This window comes from Balaenoptera ricei, chromosome 10, assembly GCF_028023285.1.
Source record: "Balaenoptera ricei isolate mBalRic1 chromosome 10, mBalRic1.hap2, whole genome shotgun sequence".
Taxonomy (NCBI): domain Eukaryota; kingdom Metazoa; phylum Chordata; class Mammalia; order Artiodactyla; family Balaenopteridae; genus Balaenoptera; species Balaenoptera ricei.
Genome location: NC_082648.1, coordinates 46,669,774 through 46,687,955, shown reverse-complemented (window position 1 = coordinate 46,687,955; position 18,182 = coordinate 46,669,774). Strand labels below are relative to the sequence as shown.

Below are 18,182 nucleotides of genomic sequence, written 5' to 3'. Positions count from 1 at the left end.
CGATCCCCAGCGCCCAGAGACTTGGACGAGGTTAATTAGAACACTAACTGGGTCCTCCCAGAAGCCTTCGCCTTGCCCTCTGACCCTGGGGCCAAGCCCGAAGAGGCTCCCGGGTCGAAGGCCAGAGCAAACTTGGGCCGTCGTCACTTCGCCGCTCGAGTCCCTGGGGCCGCCCCAGGGGCAGGGCCAGGCCCGGGCTGCCCGCCCAGCCCGGCCCGCCGCGCCTCCTCAGCCGTAGAAGCCGCCGGCAACCCTGAGGCTGCGGGGACAGGTGACCGACCGGCAGCGCCTTCGGCCTTGCACTCCCCTCTCTCGGTTCTCCGTCCAGAGGGTTGAGCTGAGCGGCCAAGGGCAATCGGCACGCGATTTCGACCTCCCCACCTTCTAAGAGAGGGTTAGTTGGGGTCTTGCGTTCGCCCCCAACATCGGTGCGCCCCAGTGCGTTCCCGGAGTTTGCCTGTCCCGCCCCATGTCCCCAAGCTGCTCTGGGACCTGGACGAAGGCCAGGGCCTGAATATTCTTCTTTTCCTCATTAATTAGCCGCCCCCCGCCCTTTCTGGGTGCAGGTGGGCCTTGCCCCCTTTTCTCTCGCAGGTCCTAGACAGTCGAAGAGTGCCTTGAGGAGAGGGACTGTGCCTCGGAACTTCTCTCGGCGCCCAGAGAACTGCTGTATACGCAGCAGGCGCTCAATAATGCTATCAATGGCAGTAAAAGAGCCCACGGCTCTTATTTTTTAGAGTCTTCAGCTTCTACTCCCTTCCTCCTCCTTCACTGCTGTCTACGAAATGGTGCACTCTTCCTTTAAGACTAAAATGGTGGCTTGCTATGATCAGGACTCCACTTCCGGTGGGGAGGGGGGCGGGACCCCAGCCCGCTCACGCCGGAAGTGGTTTGCGTTTTCAAGATGGCGACTCCCTATGTAACTGATGAGACCGGCGGTGAGTGCGGGAGACGTGGAGCCGCTTCTCCCCGGGCTCTCGGGGTAGGGGTTCGGACTTGGAAAGGGGTCTGTGCCCCGCCCATCCCGGGGCCCCTCCTTTGCCCCGCCCTCCGGACCGCCTTCCCCATTCATTCTCTCCTATGGGGTGTCACCTGCGCCCCCTTCTGGTCTCGTGTTTGGGGGTCTCCGCTTCCGGTCACCCAAACCGTGGGGTCGTTCAATGTTGGACCTTGCTCCAGGACCCTCACGGGCCCTTAGCTTTTGTCCAGAGGTTGGAGCTGCCATATCTCTTTGGGGTTCTTCAGGCTTGGGGGCTCCTCCACTCTCAGTTCCCTCCAATTCCTGCTCTCCCCCTCTTCCCCTCCCCCATCTCTCAGTGTACCTGCTTTCTGCCCTACCCCAGCCCCGTTTAAATTCTTTTTCTCGAAGCTATATCTGTTGGAGACCTCCTCATTGCTACATAGTTCTTTTTTCCACTCTCCCTTATTTTAATTGTTGGGTCACTGAGATACAGAGGTGTGAAAGGAAGAGGAACCTAATACAACTTTCAGCTAGAGTTTTCTCCTTGATGGCACCACCCTTCTGTACCTTCTCTGGCGATGGTGATGGGAGTTGAGGGATCTAAGGTGGTAGAAGGTGAACATGAAGGTGTCTAGTGGCCTCTCAAGCCGTGTGACAAGTTTACAGAACCCACTGTGCCTTCTGATCAGAGAAGATTTTCCAACCTGGCTGATTGAGATGCTGAGATATCTGTTGTGTATGTGAGGTTTATGTGTTGAAAACTGAAAATCAAGATTTTCATTTTGGCTATAGCCCATCCTAATTTCCTCACCTTCAGAAAAATGTGCATATCTACCCAGTGACAGTCAAATAAGATAGTATATGTGAAAGCAATTTATAAAATGCTGTGCAAGGCAAGGTATTGCTGTTTTTTGTAGCCCTCATTGTGTATGTGTATTCTGTAGAAGTGACAGTGTGTGTGTGCTTTGGTACATGTGGTCTGTTTTAAAATGCACCTTTTATGCCTCTTGCTTTGCTTGTTTTCCATGTTACTTACATCTCAACCCACCTCTCCTATGGTATCTAATGACAACCCAAGTCTCTGCTACTTCTCTGCAACCTCACCTTTCAAAGTGGTACAACCTCTTCTCTTGCTCTCTACATAGTAGGTACTTCTTCAGTTTGCTTCTTTTAATGTGCGCTTTGGAAATATTACTTGTTGTCCAGTACACTCTTTATTCTTAATGTTTTCTTTAAACTGATTTAACGGACATCCAGATATCACATCTCACCCTACCCTCCCACCAAGAGGTATCTTCTGTTCTCTGTGACTGTGTGGAAGAGAAGGAATCACACTGCTTTTTTGCTTTCTCTTACTACTTCCAGATCATTGATCTACCACTGTCACTGTAATTCTCATGGAAGGTATTGCCATGCAATTATAGCATTTTCTCTAAAACCTCAGGGCCATCATTCACTGCCCACAAGGACCCTGATGTAGCATATCTTTTTTTTTTTTTTCTTTTATTCTATTTCTCAGTGTCTCCACTCATTCTCAGTGTCTTCAGCATCTTTGGAATACTCTTATTGTATAGTTCCTCAGCATGAGACCATTAACTTTCCTTTGAATTTTCAAACCAGCCACACATCAGAATCACTACAATCTGGACCTACTACATATCCTACTACATAGGACATCACCTATGACACTGCTTCCCCCTTCAGGTGTTCCCCATCACTTATTTTAGCTTCCTTACCCAGTCACCTTTTTTACTTCCACACACCCATAGAATCAGCTTTTTGCCCTCCGTAGGTTCTCTGGTCCTTGACCTTTCCCATTTCATTGAGTCTACCAGTATCTTCATGACTACTTTTGATGCTACCCTGCTAGACCTCTGTGACCAGTCACTATCCTCATTGCTTTCCTCATTGATTTTGATCTGCAATACTAAGCAAGCACGTCTGTTATCTTGAATCATACCCATCAACTGTTTTCTTGGCTTCAGCTTCTAGGCCACAGCACATGGCTAGAGAAAAGGCACAGACAGTAGCACATTCAGTATAATATAACTTAATGTTAACTTCTGCCAAGATCACAGCTTTTCTCCAATTCTTCTTTGTTGGTTTGCTTACATTGTACCATGGCTATTTCCCCTACCTTTCTCAGCTCTCGGTGACTTTCCCTTTTAATTCCCCTTCTTGTGGCAAATGGCCTCATTTTCTGTTTCATTGAGAAATCAAGGTCTGTTATTTCTGTTTCTTTCCTGTTCATAGCCTGATTTCTTGAATATCAGGTCCACACATACTATTTCCATTTCCTCACTGCTTGCTTGTTCCTTAACCTTTTTTTTTGGCCTTGCGGCTTTCAGGATCTTAGTTCCCTGACCAGGGATTGAACCTGGGCCACAGCAGTGAGAGCACCGAATCCTAAGCACTGGACTGCCAGGAATTCCCTGTTCCTTAACTCTTCAAAATGGTTTCTTTCTAGCACTAGCCTCTCTCCTGAGCTGTCAGTTCTAATTGTGTTGGTGAGTAGCTTTCATTCTTGGATATACTGTCACACCTTAAATCCAGTCTGACCATAATCAATATCAGTTTTTCCTTCCTTATTGTTGTTAAAGGCACCATTGTTCTAGCCAACCCAAGATCAACTTATTGCATCATTTCTCTCTTTCTTTATTTTAAATAGACTTTATTTTTTACAACAGTTTTAGATTTATAGAAAAATTGAGAAAATGATACAGACAGTTCCCATATACCTTAAACTCAGTTTCCCCTGTTATTAACATCTTACATTAGTGTGGTATTGTTATTGCAATTAATGAACCGATATTCATACATTGTTATTAACTAAGGTCCATACATTATTCAGATTTCCTTAGTTTTTACCTAATTTTTTTTCTGTTCCAGGATCCCATCCGGGATCCCATATTACATTTAGTTTTCATGTCTCCTTAAACTCCTATTGGCTGTGACAGTTTCTCAGACTTTCCTTGTTTTTGATGACTTTAACAGTTTTGAGGAGTATTGGTCAGTTATTTTTGTAGGATGCTCCTCTATTGGAATTTGATGTTTGTCTCATGATTAGACTGGGGTTATGTGTTTTTTAGGGGAGGACCATTGAAGTAAAGTGATGTTTTCATCATATCATATCGAGGATACATAGTATCACAAAGATTTTTTTACTCTTGATATTTACCATGATCTCCTGACTGAGGTAGTGTTTGTAAAGTTTCTCCACTGTAAAGTTACTTTTTTCCCCTTCTCCTTTCCATTTTGTACTCTTAAGAAAGTCACTATTCACAGCCCACACTTAAAGAGTGGGGAGTTATGCTACCTTCCTTAAGGATGGAGTATTTATACACGTCATTTGAAATTCTGCACAGATTTGTCTCTTCTCTGCCATTTATTTATTCAATCATTTATGTATATCAATATGAACTTCAGGTTATTTTATTTATTTTATTGCTCAAATGTTTCAGCTTTGAACATTGGGAGCTCTTTTGCTTGGCCCTGTGTCCCTTTGACATATCCCCATCAGTGTAGGGGTTTTTTTTGTTTGTTTTGTTTAGCTCTTTCTTACTTTCTGGCACTAGAAGCTGCTCCAGGCTCATCTTGCATATTTCCTGGCCCAGTCCTAGAATCAGCTATGTCTCCAAGGAGCCCTTGTTCCTTTTACTTAAGAATGGTGTGGGAAACCAAGATCAGAGCACTAGGTGTTTTTGTTGTTATTAACAAAATGAACTGGGGTGTTGTTTTTGCATTGTCTTTTACTCCCTCTTCTACCCCCCACCCTCCAGTTGTCAAAGTGTCATTTTCTGTTTCTGCTGTTGTTACCCTTGTCCCATCTTCAATACTTGTTAGCTACATGGCCTGGGAATTTTAAGCCTAGGGAATCCAAGCTTTAGTTTTCTCATCAATGAAATAGGAATAATAACTCCTACAACATAGGATTATTGTGAGAATTAAAATTTAAATGAAATAATGTACATGTCTAGCACATAGAAAGTACCCAAGAAATGGTTCTGTAATTATTACTGTTATAAAGATTATGGATTAGAATAGATTACATGTGTAAAGTATCAAGCAGAGTACTTGGGTCAATCTAAGTGCCTGATAAAATTCTAGTTTCCTTTATCCTACAAATATTGCTGTGACCTCCTAAACAGTTGTCCTACCTCTGTCTCTCTCTCTGTTTCAGTTCATTTGACACACTGTTAGCAGATTACTGCTCCTTAAGTACAAATTTAATTATTTAATTTTTGTTCAATATAGTTTGTCCACTGTTAAATTTGGCATAGACCCTTTTTTTTTTTTTAAATAAATTTATTTATTTATTTATTTATTTTTGGCTGTGTTGGGTCTAAGTTTCTGTGCGAGGGCTTTCTCTAGTTGCGGCAAGTGGGGGCCACTCTTCATCGCGGTGCGCGGGCCTCTCACTATCGCGGCCTCTGTTGTTGCGGAGCACAGGCTCTGGACGCGCAGGCTCAGTAGTTGTGGCTCACGGGCCTAGTTGCTCCGCGGCATGTGGGATCTTCCCAGACCAGGGCTCGAACCCGTGTCCCCTGCATTGGCAGGCAGATTCTCAACCACTGCGCCACCAGGGAAGCCAGGCATATACCCTTCTGATCTCTATTTTTCTGTGCATTTTTAAAACGTTTTTTAATCAGACGGTATTTACATTTTTATGTGTTGCCTTTTCATTTAACCTCACGACATATAAATATTTTTCCTTGCTATTAAAAACTCTTTGAAAACATCTTTTAAAATACTGGCAGAGTGTTTTATTATTTGGGCATACACCCTCTCTTACCTTTCTTCTGTTATTGGACTTCTAGATTGTTTCCAGAATTTTTGTTATAAGAACTCTATGAATATTTTTGTGCATAAATTTTTGTCTGCATTTAGGGTTATTTTACTTTTTTTAATTAATTAATTAATTTATTTATTTATTTTTGGCTGCATTGGGTCTTCGTTGCTGCGTGCGGGCTTTCCCTAGTTGCAGCGAGTGGGGGCTACTCTTTGTTGCGGTACGCGAGCCTCTCACTGCAGTGGCTTCTGTTGTTGCGGAGCACAGGCTCCAGGCATGCGGGCTTCAGTAGTTGTGGCACATGGGCTCAGTAGTTGTGGCTCGCGGGCTCTAGAGCGCAGGCTCAGTAGTTGTGGCTCACGGTCTTAGTTGCTCCGCGGCATGTGGGATCTTCCCAGACCAGGGCTCGAACCCGTGTCCCCTGCATTGGCAGGCGGACTCTCAACTGCTACGCCACCAGGGAAGCCCTAGGGTTATTTTGTTAGGACAGATTTCTCCGAAGTCGAATTACTGGATTGGAGGGTACAAACTTTATTTTTAATTAATTATAAAATTAATTTATATTGATTGTAGAAAACTTGGAAAATATTTTCATAACTAGTATAAAATATAAGTCCCATGCATATTTGGTAATTCCAGAGCCCAAAGATAACTACAGTTACATTTCCTTTTATTTTTCTTTCTCTGCACATATATAGCACATCTATTTAACATAATTTGGATCATACCGAATGGCTGTACTTCCCCAAATATGATTCTCAGAACACTTATTAGTCCTGTGAGATGTGCTGTAAAATAAAAAACTAAAATAAAAATAAGCTTCCTGTGGTCAAATAAATTAGGGAAACACTGTAAAACACATTTCCATCGGAATATTTACATGAACGAGAACATAACTCATTTAAGTCTTGCTGATAAGAACAAAAATTTTTTTTTCCTACGTTTTTTTTTTTTTTTTTTAATTTTACTTATTTATTTTTGGCTGTGTTGGGTCTTCGTTTCTGTGCGAGGGCTTTCTCTAGTTGTGGCAAGTGGGGGCCACTCTTCATCGCGGTGCGCGGGCCTCTCGCTATCGCAGCCCCTCTTGTTGCGGAGCACAGGCTCCAGACGCGCAGGCTCAGTCAGTAATTGTGGCTCACGGGCCTAGTTGCTCCGCGGCATGTGGGATCTTCCCAGACCAGGGCTCGAACCCGTGTCCCCTGCATTGGCAGGCGGACTCTCAACCACTGCACCACCAGGGAAGCCCCTTTTCCTACGTTTAACCCAGAATTTCTCAAACTTATTTAACAAACTTTTTTGGGTAACCTTACAGAAGTAGTGTTACAGTATCTTACAGAAGTAGTGTTTTATTACATAACAATATTTAGGAAATGCTATATGATAGGACTACCTTATACTCTCTCACTTAGTTAGCCAGATTGCTTTCTGAAGGGTTTGACCATTGACAATATATGAATATACTGGTTTCATCACTTCTTGGACTACACTGGTATTCTGATCTTTAAAAATTCTACTGCTTTGATAGGTAAAAATGATATTTTATTGTTTTAATTTGTATTTCCTTTGATTACTAGTGAGGTTGAACTTTCTGGTGTTCTTCTTCACTTATAACACAATACACAATAGTAGTGTAAAAAGCACAGCCTTTGGAACCCACAGCCTGGATTCGAATTCTACTGCAGTTTACTGACATTGTAACTTTGGGCAAATTATTAAATTTCTCATCATCTGTGAAATGAATAATCCTTCATGGAGTTGTGAAAATGAAATAATATATATAAACAGGGACTTCCCTGACAGTCCAGTGGTTAAGACTTCGTCTTCCAATGCAGGGGGTGTGGGTTCAATCCCTGGTCAGGGAGGTAAGATCCTACATGCCTCGCAGCCAAAAGACCAAAACATAAAACAGAAGCAATATTGTAACAAATTCAATAAAGACTTTAAAAATGATCCATGTCAAAAAAATCTCAAAAAAAATTACATGTATATATATATATATATATATATATATATATATATATATATATATATACACACACACACACAAAAACACTAAGTACTGTCCTTGGCATGAAGCAAGCCCTCAATAAAGGGTAGCTGCTGTTATCTTTTCGGAATTGACTATCAAATTTACATATGGACCATTCACTTTTGCATTCAAGATACTCTTCTCTAATATGAGCACAAACCACTTTTCGATACAGTATCATCACATACTATATCTCTGCCTAAACCCTCTAGTGAAACTGGGCAGTATAGTATAAAACAGGTGGAATAGAAGTGTTCTGGTATGTAAGCTTCGGCGTCAGGACTGAGTTCAGACTGCAGCTACATGCTGCCTTTGTGATCTTGGACATATCTTCAACCTCTTGAAGACTTTGTTTCCTCAGCTGTAGATCATAATAATCTACTTATTGTCTAGATTCAGTCAGGTAGTGTATGTAAAGTTCCTGGTGTAAAGTACCCACTCATTAATAAACATTCTCTCCTAATTGTTCTTAACGTACTGTGAGTTTTACACTGCCATCATTTTGCTTGTTGTTATTCCTCGTAGAATGCCCTTTCCCTTCCTTTCTCTGCCTGCAAAAATATCAGCCACTGATTTACTGTTGTTATTATTACTACTGCTTCCTACTCTTTGAGGTCAAGTCCCTGAGATTTTCCTAATTTCCTGTCACCTTCCCCCATCAAATGGGGTGTGGTTATTTATTCTCTTGAAATCTCCTATTAGTTATGTGTCAGTGTCTCTTAGGGATACCTAAGACATTTATACTTTTGTCTTATTCTTTGTTTGCCTAACTTGCCCACCTTCCTTACTTAAACTGTAAATTTCTTGACAGTAGGGGCCATTTTACTGATCTTGATAATCCCTATAGCACTTCATATAGTATTTTTCTCATAGGAGGCTTTCAATAAACGTTCATTGTACTTAATTAACTTATAGTCTGGCTTCTGACCACTCTACTTGTCTGAGGCTGTATTCTTGAACATAATTAGGGATTTCCAAATTTCCAAAATCAATAACCTTTTCCTACTCAGTTCTGCTTTTCCTTAATCTCTCTGTAATATTTAATACTGTTAATCACCTGCCGTTACTTCAAACTCTTTTGGTCTCCATGGAATAGTACTGTCCTGGTCCTTCTTTTCTAAGGATTATTTCCTAGTGTTGCTGACACCTTTTCTTTTTTGAGGAAAATAATCATGACCGTTTTTCCAAGGTCATTCCTCCAGATTGGATCTTCTCTTTTAATATTTTCTCTATGTTAGAAACCATGTCTGGATGACTAATTAAAAAAAAAAAAAGAAAAAAAGAAACCACGTCTAAGTCTTATAATTGTTGGCCCTGAGGTCATCCTCAGGCTCAGATCTGTGACCCAGATCTCCTTTCGTAACTTTGAAACAGGCCCCAGGGATTCAGCACACCTTTAACAGTCACTTCCACCTAACCCCTTGGAGTTCTTTCAAGCCTTGCTGTGTTGTCTCTTCACTGTCTTCCTGCCACCCCTGAAAACAAAGCCCTTTTCAGTTTAAGGAAATAGATTGAGGATTACAAAATAGCAGATGTGGGGAAATAACAAAGCTTACAAAGTTCTTATAGTAGCAGTCTCTAACCTCTAGTTTCTGGTTCTCTCAAAGATGCTACTGAAAATCATGGTATTCTGCCCATGGTTTTTATTTCTAGGGTTAGGAATCAGCAAACCTCTCCCTTCTTTTTGACTTTACCTTTGGACACCATCGAGGCCAGAGACTGAAACCAAGATAACATAAAATAGGTATTCCTTTGTGATAATGGGCTATTTGTATCTCTGAGGGCTTCCAGTTAGGATGGCCATTCAAGAAGCTTCTGCCCTATCTTTTTTTTTTTTTTAATTTTACTTATTTATTTATTTATTTTTGTCTGTGTTGGGTCTTCGTTTCTGTGCGAGGGCTTTCTCTAGTTGCAGCGAGCGGGGGCCACTCTTCATCGCGGTGCGCGGGCCTTTCACTATCGCGGCCTCTCTTGCTGCGGAGCACAGGCTCCAGACGCGCAGGCTCAGTAATTGTGGCTCACGGGCCCAGTTGCTCCGCGACATGTGGGATCTTCCCAGACCAGGGCTCGAACCCGTGTCCCCTGCATTGGCAGGCGGATTCTCAACCACTGCGCCACCAGGGAAGCCCTGCCCTATCTTTTCTCGCACTCCATCTTTACTAGTCTTTTTGTTTTTCTTTGCTGTGTTTTATTTAATTTTTTATTGGAGTGTAGTTGCTTTACACTGCTGTGTCAGTTTCTGCTGTACAGCAAAGTTTATCAGCCATATGTATACATATATCCCCTCTTTTTTGGATTTCCTTCCCATTTAGGTCACCACAGAGCACCGAGTAGAGTTCCCTGTGCTATACAGTAGGTTCTCATTAGTCATCTGTTTTATACATAGTATCAGTAGTGTTTATATGTCAATCCCAATCTCCCAGTTCATCCCACCCACGCTGCCCTTTCTCCCTTGTTTTCCATACGTTTGTTCTCTATGTCTCTGTCTCTATTTCTGCTTTACAGATAAGATCATCTATACCATTTCTCTAGATTCCACATATATGTGTTAATATACGATACTTGTTTTTCTCTTTTTGACTTACTTCACTCTGTATGAGAGGATCTAGGTCCATCCACGCCTTTGCCATCTTTACTAGTCTTAAGCCTTCAACTATAATCTCTGCAGTGTACTTAAATGTATGTTTCTAGCATTGTCCCTTTCTCCTTAATTCCATGTAAAAACACTGCCTGTCTAGAATTGAATTAGTTATTTTCACAAAGTTGTCTTCTCCTATGGACTCTCTTTTTTTTTTTTTAAATAAATTTATTTATTTTTGGCTGCGTTGGGTCTTCCTTGCTGCGCATGGGCTTTCTCTAGTTGCGGCGAGCGGGGGCTACTCTTCGTTGTGGTGCGCAGGCTTCTCATTGCAGTGGCTTCTCTTGTTACAGAGCACAGGCTCTAGGCACACAGGCTTCAGTAGTTGTGGCACGTGGGCCTCAGTAGTTGTGGCTCGCAGGCTCTAGAGCGCAGGCTCAGTAGTTATGGCGCATGGGCTTTGTTGCTCCGCGGCATGTGGGATCTTCCTGGACCAGGGCTCGAACCCGTGTCCCCTGCATTGACAGGCGGATTCTTAACCACTGCGCCACCAAGGAAGCCCTATCTTTCATTTTAATTAGAATGCATGCTCCAAGAAGGCATTCATTCATTCATTCATTCATTGTTGTATCCCTAGCTCCTGTTACATTGCCTGCCACAGCAGCAAGTACTCAATAAACATTTAAAATCCATGTGTGAATAATGTTATTACTATACGCCCTACATGCCCACAGGGATGTTGTGAAAAATAAGAGAAAACATGTGAAAAGCACCAGATTAAATCCACTGTAGCACAATGATTTCCTCTCTCTCATTCAAATCTTGGCAGTCTTCAGACCCTGACTACTTATTCTTCATAATGAATTTCTCTTTCATTTTCTTTTCAACACTTATAGAGACCATTTAAATCAAGTCTTCTCACATTGCAGCTATTGCTTTCATTTTTTTCTACCTTTAGTTTATGTTACACATTTTTCAGGTTAATCTTCTTAAAGCAATGCTTTGAGCAGATCATCTGCACTCTCTTAATGGCCTTCAGTGTTCTCCCACCTTCTGAAGCTTGAGTCCAAACTCGAGATTGGATACCTTTCATATTCTGACTAATTTACCTCTAGTCTCTTTTTCCATTACATATGCTTTTTGCCAGAGTATACTGGATTCTTGCTATTCCCTAACATGATGCTTAACTTTATTTATTCATTAATTTGAATTAATTACAGTCTTCCATGGACCAGGCCCTTTGCTTCAAAGACCAAAGGCAAAGTTTCTGCTCTTAAGCAAGCAAACAATTATTTTAAACATTAGATCATGATAAAAGGCCACAACAGGTGCTGTGGGTGCACAAAGGGCAACTTCTAAACTGGTTTGGGGTGGGGAGGTCAGGAAAGACTTCACTGAGGAGTTTATACTTGAACTCGACCTTTAAAGACCAATAGGCATTAACTAAGATAAGAATCAAGAAAAGTCTATTCCAAGCCAGAGGAAGTAAAAGCAAAAAGGTATAGAGAATAAAGACACAGTCAGGTGAGATTTGTGACTATTTCAGTGTCTGGAGCAGAGAGTGTGAATGACTGGGTATGAAGAGGCTGGAGACCAGCAAAAGCTGGGTCAAGAAGGCCTTTGTGTGTGGTTCCATCGTCCATGTAAATACCCTGAGGGCAACAGGAATCCAGGAAGAATTTTAAGTAGGGGAATGACTAGTCTGATTTGTCCCTTTGTTTATGTTGTCCTATAAGCCTGAAATACTTCCCTTTCTCCTCTTTCCTCATAACCACACCCCTACGTCCACCTGTCTAAATCCTGCTCATCTTCCAAAGATCACAAAGATGCTTTGTCCTCCATAAAATTTTTACTTTACCTGGTCAAAAGTAATTTCACTCTCCTTTGTGTACTCGTTCTCCAAAGCCGCTTGGATTTGAAACCCAAAATGAAATTTTTAAAAACCTACAGTATAGCAACAACATTAATTGGAATTTTTAAAAGGAAAAGTTATTTATAAGCCAATCACCAACATAACTTTTCGTATTGCACATTCTTTTCTAAACTTATGAATATGCATAACATTTAATAATAAATCATAGCGTATATAACTTTATGTTTTATATTCCATTAAATCATATTAATGATTAAAATTTTTTTGTCATTATTTTTAATGGCTATATTATAAACCACTCCTGTATAACTGGATGTGAAGTTTGTTTTTAATTTTTAGCTATTTATAAATAATGCTATAGTTTTCACATGATTACTGTCCCTTTCTTCTTTTTTCTGTTTTCGTTTTTTCCTGTTGGAATTATTTCCTTATGCTAAATTTTCAAGATTGGCATTGCTAAAACGAAGTGTGTTGAAGTGTCTTTGGCTTTAACCTCTTTACGCTTCCCCCAGTCAGTGAATTACCAAGTGAGGTTGATCCTTTGATAACGTGGCTGGCATCATTCTCTTCCTTTCCATTCTCAGCCAGTTCTGTCTCTCATGCCAGGATTATTGCAGTCTTTTTTTTGAAAGATGATTTTTTTAAAAATTTACTTATTTTATTTTTTTTCTTTTTGGCTACATTGGGTCTTCGTTGCTGTGCGCGGGCTTTGTCTAGTTGCCGTGAGCGGGGGCTACTCTTCATTGCGGCGCACGGGCTTCGCATTGCGGTGGCTTCTCTTGTTGCGGAGCACGGACCCTAGGTGGACGGGCTTCAGTGGTTGTGGTGCACGGGCTTAGTTGCTCCGCGGCATGTGGGATCTTCCTGGACCAGGGCTCGAGCCTGTGTCCCCTGCATCGGCAGGCAGATTCTTAACCACTGTGCCACCAGGGAAGCCCCCTTATTGCAGTCTTTTTTTCCTGATTGCCCCAGTCTCCAGTGTTTTCTCTTAACAATTCATCTTTTCATCATGCCAGATTAGTTGCCCTAAAACTCTGCTTTGGATAAAAGATTCATTCATTTGACAAATATTTATTGAATGCATGCCATGTGCCAGATATTAAACTCCTTGACTGGCATTTCAAGATCTGAACATTCTCTTTTACTTTACATCAGCCCTGACTCAGCCAGGCTAGTCTACTCACCGTCTCCTGCCCATGCCATCTGCATTCCCATGTCTGAAATTTTGTTTTAGAATAGGATTCTGTTTAGAATCCGTTTTGCTTCCCTTTTTTAATATATTAATTAATTAATTTTTAAAATACATCTTTATTGGAATATAATTACTTCACAATGCTGTGTTAGTTTCTGTTGTACAACAAAGTGAATCTTCATACATATATCCCCATATCCCCATATCCCCTCCCTCTTGAGCCTCCCTCCCACCCGTCTAGGTCGTCGCAAAGTAGTGAGCTGATCTCCCTGCTTCCCTTTTCATTTACTTTAGTTTGACTGTTTCTTCAAAGCCCAGCTCTAATCTCAGTTCTCCCTCTGTAGAGTCTCTGTTTTTTCATTCTTTTTTTCTTAATAATTAAATTTATTTATTTATTTAGTTTTGGCTGTGTTGGGTCTTCGTTGCTGCTCATGGGCTTTCTCTAGTTGTGGCAAGCAGGGGCTACTCTTCATTGCAGTGCATGGGCTTCTCATTGCGGTGGCTTCTCTTGTTGCAGAGCACAGGCTCTAGTTGCGCGGGCTTCAGTAGTTGTGGCTCTCGGGCTTAGTTGCTCCGTGGCATGTGGGATCTTCCTGGACCAGGGCTCGAACCTGTGTCCCCTGCATTGGCAGGTGGATTTTTAACCACTGGGCCACCAGGGAAGTCCCTGTGTTTTCCTTCTTGAATTTTTACTCTTGTCTCTAAACTGTTGCAGCTCGGCAAACAATATCCTCAGTGGCCCTCTTTTATTCACCAGATAAATTCCAAATTCCTTGACCTTGTTTTTAAGGCTTTCTAAGGTCTGGCCCCATTTTCAATTTTCAACTTAGCTTCATGTTATTCCCCATCATGAACTGTCTGGTTCTCCTGGACTCTTCTGTTTTCTGTTCTTTACATACTCAGGCCATCCCCACATCCAAGTCTTTCTTGGCGCATGTTTGTTCTTTCTCCCATCCCCTCTACCTGTCAAATCTTACCCATTTTCTTTAACATTTTTTGTTTTAGTTTTAATTTATTAATGATATTTGCCTTTTGAACAAAAGCCCAATTCATGTAATAATGTATAATCCCCATGAGAGGCTCTGGACTGGACTTTTTATTTTGTTAATCTTTTTTATTTTCTTTTTCCTTTTTTTTTAACAAGTTATACTAAAAAAAAAGTTATACTAAAAAAAAGAAAAACAAGAGTAACACAAGATATAAATATATATATGTATTTTTTTAAAGAATATATTATTAAAGGTTAATGGTTTCTACCACCTCTTCTTCCAGGTTATCCCTCTTAAGGTAACCAGCATTAAAGTCTTGGTATCTTGGTATGTGTCCTTCCACACCTTTCTCTTTGCCCCTATACACAAACTGTCTGGACCTCTAAGTGCTGCTCCTCGCCCCAACAAGAATGGGAGCACCCTCTACACCAGCGGTTCTCAAAATGTTGTCCAGGACCCTTGAGGATTCCCTAAGACCCTATCAGGAGGTCTGCAAGCATAACTATTTTGATAATATACTGAGATGTTATTTGCCCTTTTAGTGGGTTGACATTTGCACTGAGGGTACAAAAGCAATGGTGGGTAAAACTGCTGGCCTCTTAGCACTAATCAAGGTGGTGGCACCAAAGCGTACTGGTCATTGTGTTCTTCACTGCCACATGCTTGCAGTAAATAATGCCAGTTTCACTTAAGAGTATCCTTGATGATGCAATAAAAATTATTAATTTTATTAAACCCTGGCTCTTTAATATACATCTTTTTATCTATTTTTCCAGGTTTATTGAGATATGACTGACATTTAACATTGTGTACAATGTTGTAGGTGTACAAGGTGATGATTTGATACACATATACATTGCGAAAGGTTTACTACAATAAGGTTAGTTAACACATCCTTTACCTCACATAATTATCATTTCATTGATTTATGGTGAGAACACTGAAACTCTACTCTCATAGCAACTTTCAAGTATACAGTTCAGTTTTGCTGACGATAGTCACCATGCTGTACCTTATACCCCCAGAACTTATTCATCTTATAACTGAAAATTACACATCTTTTTAGAGTTCTCTGTGAATTAAATGGGAAGTAAGCATGAAACACTGCTGCGCACTGAAGTGGTGTCTCAAGGAAAAGCACTGGCGCGGTTGTTGGAGTTGTAAGCTAAACAAGCTTCCTTTTCATGGAACTCTATTTTTCCTTGAAAGAACCACTGACAAACTATAGTAATTCAGACCTGAGTACCTGATAGGCATTTTCCTGAAAAATGAAAGAAGTGAGCCTGTCATTTCAAGGAAAACAACTGACAGTGTTTGTTGCCAGTGATAAGATTTAAGCCTTCAAGTGGAAATTAGAATTTTGGAAAACTTGTATCTGCCACTGGGAGCGTGACAGCTTTTCAGTAAAGGGTTTTCTGATGAGATTAACGGATGTGATTTTTTTAAAAAAGATTGCACAGTGAAATGCATAATATTACAAAATAAGAGCGTATGGGGGATTCTGAAATTAAAAAGTTTGAGGATCTTTACGCATTATTCTGCAACTTGCTTTTTCACTTAGTATATCATGAATACCATTCAAGGTCAGTACATTTGTATCTAACATACTTTTTCATAATGGCATGGTGTTCCATCATGCGGATGACCCACATCTATTTAGTCACTCATCTATTGATGGTCATTCGAGTTGCTTTCAGCTTTTTGCTAATTTAAATAATGCAGCAACATTATTATAATGCAAACATCTTTACATATAGCCTTGTGTTCTGGTGCTTTTATATCTACAGTATGGATTCCTGAAAGTTGACCTATTTTTCACCATCCACCTTAATAAAACTTCCCCCTTTTTACATCCCTGGTCATTTCTCCTTCCTATGATTCCTGTTTTTGCCCTTTTTAGCCTCTTATTCATGTACTGTCCTTTGATGTCCTCATGCTGTTTTTTTTTTTTTAAACTTCCTCTATGCCTGCCCTGTCTTGCCAACTAGATTATAAAAGTAGACACTCCCTGAGGGCAGGGATGGTGTATTATACAGTGTATAGGCACTCAGTAAATAATGAGAGTGGGATTGAGGGTTGATATGAGAAAAGAATGCCTTAATGGATGCATTTAGTGGAAGGTGCTGGGGGATGCTGTGTGCATTCATGCATTCTTTCACCTTGGGAGCTATTTGAAAATTAGAAAGAGTAACTCTCCAAATTAATTCTCCCATTTCAGGCAAGTACATCGCTTCAACACAGCGACCTGACGGGACCTGGCGAAAGCAACGGAGGGTGAAAGAAGGCTATGTACCCCAGGAGGAGGTCCCAGTGTGCGTGGTTAGGCGTGAGGAGGGAGTATTTAATGGGGTCCCTACAGCAAGAAAGAACGTGTGCCTATGAGATCAGGGAAGAATTTCCTGATCCCAGGATCCTAGGAAAGGGAAGGAGGGGACTGGGATTCAGGGATGAGTGAAGGATGAGTAACCAAGTGACTGACAAGTCCTGTTGCTGTGGCCTCTGTTCAGCAGAACCTGTAAATAACATTCGGAGATCCAGAGCTTTAGGACCTAGGGATCCTACAACCTGCAGAGCAGAGGAAGGAAGCAGGAAAGTGAAAAGGGTGAAGTAAATTACAAGGTTAGGAAAAGGGCTCGAAAAGTCAGTGATTCTTTGACACTGTTCCCCGCAGGTATGAGAACAAGTATGTGAAGTTTTTCAAGAGTAAACCAGAACTGCCCCCCGGCCTGAGCCCGGAGGCCACTGCTCCGGTCACCCCATCCAGGCCGGAAGGTGGTGAACCAGGCCTCTCCAAGACAGCCAAACGCAACCTGAAGCGGAAGGAGAAGAGGCGGCAGCAGCAAGAGAAAGGGGAGGCGGAGGCCTTGAGCCGGACTCTCGAGAAGGTGTCCCTGGGAGAGACAGCCCAGGTCCCCAGTGCCCCACAGGCCTCCCGGGCAGCGCCTGCAGCTGCCTCCGACCAGCCTGACTCAGCTGCCACCGCTGAGAAGGCCAAGAAGATAAAGAACCTAAAGAAGAAGCTTCGGCAGGTGGAAGAGCTGCAGCAGCGGATCCAGGCTGGGGAAATCAGCCAGCCCAGCAAAGAGCAGCTGGAGAAGCTAGCGAGGAGGAGGGCGTTGGAGGAGGAGCTAGAGGACTTGGAGCTGGGCCTGTGAGGCCTTTGGGGAATAGAGGATGGACTGCAGAACAAACCATGGGGCTCTCTGGGGTCCTGGGGAACGTGGGCAGCAGCAGTCAGGAGGGGTACCCCCGTACTGGCTCACTTCAACCTCTCATGGCCCAATTCCGTCCTCCAGAGCCTAGCCTCTCCCTCATTCCTTCCCTTTTTTTCCCAACTCCTATTTTTTTGGACTTCTCTCCCTCCCATTCCCAGTGTTCAGAATCTCAGTGACTATCCCAGGTACCTTTGCTGCTGATTTGGGTGTCTTGTTTAAAAGAAAATTGGGTGGGTGGGAGTCTCTTGGAGAACTGAGGTTGAGGGTAGGGGGAGTACGCCCAAGTCTTGGAGTCTTGGTTCCGGTTCACAGTGATTATGGGTTATTTCCCCCTCCATCCCTAACCTCTTTTTTTTTTTTTTTCTTTTTTTTTTTAAAGAACAGAATAAACTCAAGTAGACAACATGTTTTGCCTCTCTTCTTTTCAGCTTCTAGTAGGTGTTTTATCCCCTTCAGTTTGGCACAGGAAGATAAGTATTGGGAGTAATATTCCTTTTGATTTTTAAAAATAATGTGTATCACCAAATTAGCAACACTGACTTCTGTACACATTTGC

The 18,182-nt window shown here is 41.9% G+C and overlaps 1 protein-coding gene across 1 annotated transcript; it reads left to right on the top strand.

Annotated features, from left to right (window-relative positions):
* The first annotated feature begins 835 nt into the window (after positions 1 to 835).
* On the top strand, positions 836 to 18,031 carry PYM1 (PYM homolog 1, exon junction complex associated factor). The gene is made up of 3 exons (XM_059934645.1): positions 836 to 938; positions 16,630 to 16,723; positions 17,083 to 18,031. The coding sequence occupies exons 1-3, from the start codon at positions 905 to 907 to the stop codon at positions 17,564 to 17,566; spliced, it is 612 nt and encodes a 203-aa protein (XP_059790628.1). The 5' UTR covers positions 836 to 904; the 3' UTR covers positions 17,567 to 18,031.
* Positions 18,032 to 18,182: the final 151 nt, after the last annotated feature.

Coding starts and splice junctions, on each gene's coding strand:
- PYM1 (XM_059934645.1), top strand. CDS start 905: ATGGCGACTCCCTATGTAACTGATGAGACCGGCG. Junction 939..16,629: donor TGTAACTGATGAGACCGGCG/GTGAGTGCGGGA, acceptor CTCCCATTTCAG/GCAAGTACATCGCTTCAACA. Junction 16,724..17,082: donor CCCCAGGAGGAGGTCCCAGT/GTGCGTGGTTAG, acceptor TGTTCCCCGCAG/GTATGAGAACAAGTATGTGA.